At 45.9% G+C, this 5,446-nt stretch overlaps 1 protein-coding gene across 3 annotated transcripts in view; it reads right to left on the bottom strand.

The window, feature by feature from the left end:
• The window catches only part of Flnb (filamin B), a 134,003-nt gene that overhangs the window by 54,209 nt on the left and 74,348 nt on the right, over positions 1 to 5,446 (bottom strand). For all 3 annotated transcript variants that reach the window (XM_021203093.2, XM_021203094.2, XM_021203095.2), the window contains exons 12-18: positions 4,921 to 5,114; positions 4,192 to 4,305; positions 3,240 to 3,383; positions 2,922 to 3,045; positions 2,495 to 2,655; positions 1,543 to 1,633; positions 1,169 to 1,338 (exon numbers count right to left, since the gene is read on the bottom strand). In XM_021203093.2, the coding sequence (XP_021058752.1) occupies positions 1,169 to 1,338; positions 1,543 to 1,633; positions 2,495 to 2,655; positions 2,922 to 3,045; positions 3,240 to 3,383; positions 4,192 to 4,305; positions 4,921 to 5,114 (998 nt within the window). The remainder of the gene's footprint in view (positions 1 to 1,168; positions 1,339 to 1,542; positions 1,634 to 2,494; positions 2,656 to 2,921; positions 3,046 to 3,239; positions 3,384 to 4,191; positions 4,306 to 4,920; positions 5,115 to 5,446) is intronic.

Here is a 5,446-nt window from a genome sequence, read left to right as displayed (position 1 = left end):
AAAAAAAAAAAAAAAAAAAAAAAAAAAAAAGTACCAGAAGAACTTCTAGAGGTAAGAGGCAACACTTGCACAATGTGGTCCTCAGGTCTTACCCCAGAGAATGCCTCCCATTGTCAGAGACATTCTGACAATGGAAAGATATTAACTCCAAGGACAGGGAACCTCTAAAGCAAGAAGGTTACACACACCCTAGCTACACACACCCTAGCTACACACACCCTGCACTCCCCACTCTTATTGCACCCCTGTTCTTCCCCACTTGACCCCCACCAGCCCCTTGCTGAGGGCCCAGGAAGAGTGGATTGAGCAGTGTGTCTGAAGACAGCCTCATCTTTGTCCTACAATTAGCTTGTATACAAAGGAGGGTCCCTCCTTCCAGTATGAAAGCATCTTAGAAACTTAGAGTGAGCATTTCTAACACGAGGTGTGAGTATTAAAATCCAGACTCTCCTGACAGGGTATCTGCCATGCTAGCTCTGGAGGTGTGAACATGAAGAAAAACACAATTTTGAAGACTTGTAACTGGTTCAGAATCCCAGTTTTGCAAGATAAGAGCATGGGGAAGCTAAACAGAGACAAGTGCATACGGCAGCTGTAGCATACCATTTTGCCATGAGAAGGATAAATCTGAAAATTAAGGAACTAGATATAAACTTGTACAGAAAAGTTAGTTTTTAGACCCTTATTGCATAAAATAACAAATCTGCCTAGACAGCAAAATTCTTCAGAATTCCTGCATTTTGTTAAAGGGAGCCATTTGCGGCCTTAAACCGGCAGGCTCTGGACCCTGGGGATTAAAAGCTGAATGGGCTCTTTGAGAAAAGATCCCACTAAAACACCTCATAAAAAAGGTAAACTATGTGAAACTGCCTGCAAAGGAAACTGCAGGTGAGGGAGCTTTCTATAATTAATAAAAGATTGGGAGTCGGAGGGATGGGGGAAGGGGAGACCGCATAAGTAGACATGGTAGTTTTATATATAAGAAGCTAGTATTTCTCTGATAAAATCCCAAACTGAGGTAGAGATGGAGCGGGGGGGGGGGGAGGGGGGGCTGCCTTGCTACTGCTCTGGGAATCCCATAGCACCCTCAGGCTCTCACCCAGAGAGGGGAAGAGCACCCTGAGGCACCTCCACAGGACTGACCATGCAGAGGCAGGAAGAACCCTACCTGCTGGGTTGGGGTGTATTTAACGGTATGCGAGTAGTCATAATTATCAATGATATCCAAATCCTTCACCGCCTCCCCAGGGAGGGGGCTGCTGAACTGCACGTCGAGCGGGGCTTTTCCGGCTCCCTTGGTGTGAACAGTGAAGTGGGTTGGCTTCCCATTTTCCACGCCTGAAAGGAGGCATGAAACAGGGAGACAGGGCTGGTTAGAGAGGTTTCCCTTTCAGAACCAGTCTGACAGGTTTGACAGCAGCAGCAGCCGCCAAACACTGCTGCTGCCACATCAGAGCCTCCGATGAAGATAAAGCCCCTCTAGGTCTAGACAGAACCCACTCTGCGGAAAGGTTAAGGAAGCCTTACCCACCACCATCTTACCTGCTTTACTCAACCCGGGGCCTTCTGCCTTCACCTTGCTGGCATCATGGGAAGGGTCAACTTTGACTCTGAAAGGGCTGGCGGGGATTTCCTGAAGCAAAGACACATCTCAGAAGGATGACTCTAGAGCACTGTCAGAGTGTAACCTTCTGCCCAAACCCGAAGGGCAGAGTTTGCCCTAATACCCTCTTGTAAACCATTACTGTAGGCAGAGCCTGCACACACAGGGGCAGATCTGGAACCCCGGGGAGTACAAACACCCTCATGTATTTAGATATTTAGGGACAAAGGATTAAAAAAAAAGTACTACTCAGAATAAAGTAAAAACCAACAACATATAGGGCTAGGAGGTAGGAAATACCCTCTAGGAGTGGCGCTGGGCTGGGGAGTGAGGGCTTCAAGGAAGTAATCACAAGAGTGACTAATTGTTCACAAAGAATTAACAGGCTGTCAGAATGAAAGTAGATTAAATTAATTAGGTAGTGCCAACTTAAGATCATTAACTTGAGGCACAGACTGTTCTCCTGAGCTTCCTAAGTCTTATATAGATCATTCTGATCATTAGAATTTCAAAATGCCTGTTTCAGAGTACTCCTCACAGGACGACATTAACACACAGCCGATGCTTCAAAAAGCTCTTGCTGTAAAAAGTTTAAGGGCAGAGACCAGACTTATTGTTAAGAGGTCCAAGTGAAGTGCATCTAGAAGCTGCCTAACTTTTCAATCAAAAGCTTAGTGAATGCTAGGGTCCTGCTCTTAGCCACTGACAGAAAAGAGTGCAAATTAAGCTTAGCACTCCACCCCCAACTCCTTTTGGTTTTAAGAAAACAGAGAAACTGAACACAGTTCTCAAGGCACTTTTTTCCTCAGTTGCTAAACAAACAATAACAATCCAAAAAAGGAGAGATACACAAGGCTCATTCCATTCTGTCCCTTGTAGGCCTCAACATACCTCAGATGCAAAAAGAACTTTGATAGTATATCGCCCAGGGGCAGGAGGCACGTATTTGACAGTGAATGTATCGTTGGCATTGTGAATAATGTCAAAATCGACATCCTCCTCATCGTCACTTAAAACTCGGGCATCACACTTGATACCAACACTGACATCACCTGGAACAGAGCGGCTTATTAGAACCAGTTTACAAGCAACAACGTGTCTTGAACAGTCACTTCCAGCTTGGGCTAACATACCACAAGAACAACCCAAGAAAGGGGAGGAAGCAAATTAGGCTTTTGGAAAAGGACGCACGGAGGATTAGCTAAGATCACCAAGGAGTCAACATAGCTCACTAGTAAAGTTCTCTGCCCTCCAATGTTAGAACAATGTTCTTCCGAAAAGAAGAGACAGTTGGTGGGGTGGAGGAACCTCAGCTCACCTTCCCCGGCCTCTGTGCAATCCACTGTAAAGTGAGTAGGCTCGTTTGCCTTCAGCCCACTCCTCTCCACGCCTGGGCCAAACACTTTGACCTTTTGGGGATGGCTACCTTGCCCAATGTTGACCTAGAAAAGACAGGAACACAGAAAATACATTCTATCAAAAATATTCCTTCCCTGAGGTCCAGCATAAGAGTAGAAATGGCCATTTTTTTAAGTCTATAGCGTATTTTGCCCTTTCAAGGCGTACCCAGAATGGGTATACAAAGCGCAGACTCAACAGGGTTTCTCATATGGTCAGGACGGGCTTCACAACTTACCCTGTAGGGGCTGTGCGGTATGTTCACACCTCCCCAGACCACAGCTATGGTGTGCTTGATAGCTTTAAGTGGGGTATATGAGCAGGCATAAGTGCCATCCATCCGACTCTTCACCTGGATGTCAATGGGCTGGCCTTCCCCATCCTGGAAAAGAGCGAGAACCTGAAGCAAACTGTCCCTCACAGTGTCTCCACCAAAAGGGGGTCCACTGTGGCTTCTAGAGGTCAGGATACCACCAATTTATCTTAGGAAATCGCACAGCAACTGCCATGTACTATATACGTCCAATACACAGACCATAGGCAACAACCAAGAACCCCCAAAGTCCCCCAAATGCGATAGGCCTCACTGGCTTAGTTTCTTATCTTGATGTCCTACCGTGGGCCTCCTGATTATGATTACTAGGGATCATGTATATGTTGCTGTGCCCAATTTCATTTATTCCCTTGTAATTACTAAGAATAAATGCTGTGGTCTCCCCCACCTAGAGCCAGTGCCACTTAGCACTTCATTTTAATCCCAGAGTTGAAGTCCTTTGGCTAATTTTAACTAAATCAGATAAGATAAGCAATAATCTGAATTTTGATCACAAACCTATTAGTAATTATATAGACTCAGTCAAACTGAAAGACATTACAGAAAAATCTGAAACAAAAAAAAGCCTTCTTTTAACAGAGCATGAATCACTAATACCATGAAAAAAGTGCCGCTTGTCCTCCATTCATGTCACTCATGTCACTGTGGGGTACTATTACTGCACCCAGTGTGCAGGGGAGAGCTCAGGACTGTGGGGTACTATTATTGCACCCAGTGTGCAGGGCAGAGCTCAGGACTGTGGGGTACTATTACTGGGCCCAGTGTGCAGGGCAGAGCTCAGGACCAGTTGCATGAGCAGCTCCACATTACACCTCCAACCTCACAAGTGTGAGTGGCCCCAGGCCCAGGTACTTACCTGTGCCAGTATCTTTAAGGGAGCACTCCCGGCATCCTTAGGATCCACGATGAACTCAGCTGGGTTGTTGATAGTACAACCAGATTTCTCCAAACCTGGCCCATAGGCTTGGACCTGAGGCAAAAACAGAAAAATGATTTTTTTTTTCCCCCTGTGCTAAAGAATGGGATGGAGGGGTAGGTGTACAAAATGCCTGGTTTTTAGTTAAGGATGGAAATAGGAAGTAAAATTATAAAATAGGCTGAAACTTTAACACCACTACTAGCTGTTCTTGAAGGAGAAAACACTCTAAAACAAAATCTAAACTAACCCAGCTACCTGCGGTACTCTGTCTGAGCTGATAGAAGTTTCTAGTTTCTGGGGCAGGTCTTTAGTTGTGCCTGACTTCCCACTTTGAGGGACTGACGGTTGCAGCCACCACAGGGAAATGAATAAACTGTGAGGTAAAAAGTGCTACACTTTAGTTCACTGACGGTAGTCTACGGACAGCTATATAAAGTGGGAAGATGATGAGCCTCTTCTACAGGACAGGCATGTCCTTTAACTATCCCAGAAGCTCTGGGAGAAGACACTCTCATTCCCGGTCCATAGAGGAAAACGCCAAGAGTCAGAGAGGTACGCTATTTTCCCAACATCATGAAAGTTCTAAGAGGCCCGCATCTCCCCTCAGATCTAACCCACGGCTGTCTGCCATAGGGGAGACAGGGGTAGAAGAGTGAGTGCGCTCACTAGATCTGGGTTGTAGTCTCCTGTGGCAGGGTGGATGAGGGCCATGTATGGGCTGTCCTTGATGTCTTCGTCGTCGCACATGATGTGAACGGCATACTCTCCAGGCTCCTTGGGCCAGTATTTGACATCACACGAGCCGTCGTTCTGATCATCATACTCGATCTTTGCTTGGGAAGGGCCTTCAATGGCAAATCCTGAGGGACAGAACAAAAGGGCCTTCCTGGTTACACATGGTGAGAATGATCTATCCCGGGCTACCACCGCCTCCTCTTCTCTGCCTCCTGGAAAGCAAGTAATGAGCAGAAAATTGAAATCAAGCGTGTCCCTCTTCCATAAAACCAAGGTCACTGGCTCTTAACTAGAGGTGGAAGCGTTAGACTGGATCTTTCTGGTTTTCAGATGACATAAGAGTGGGAAGGGGTTCAGAAGGACCAGAAAAACCCTTCTATTGAATATACAGCAACACATGCCAAAAGTCTTAACCCAATAATTGTTTATCTAAACCCATTTCTTTTTTTTTTTTTTT

Source organism: Mus pahari, chromosome 8 (assembly GCF_900095145.1).
Source record: "Mus pahari chromosome 8, PAHARI_EIJ_v1.1, whole genome shotgun sequence".
NCBI lineage: Eukaryota > Metazoa > Chordata > Mammalia > Rodentia > Muridae > Mus > Mus pahari.
The sequence above is the reverse complement of the archived record's forward strand: the minus strand, read 5'-3'. Positions and strand labels throughout refer to the sequence as shown.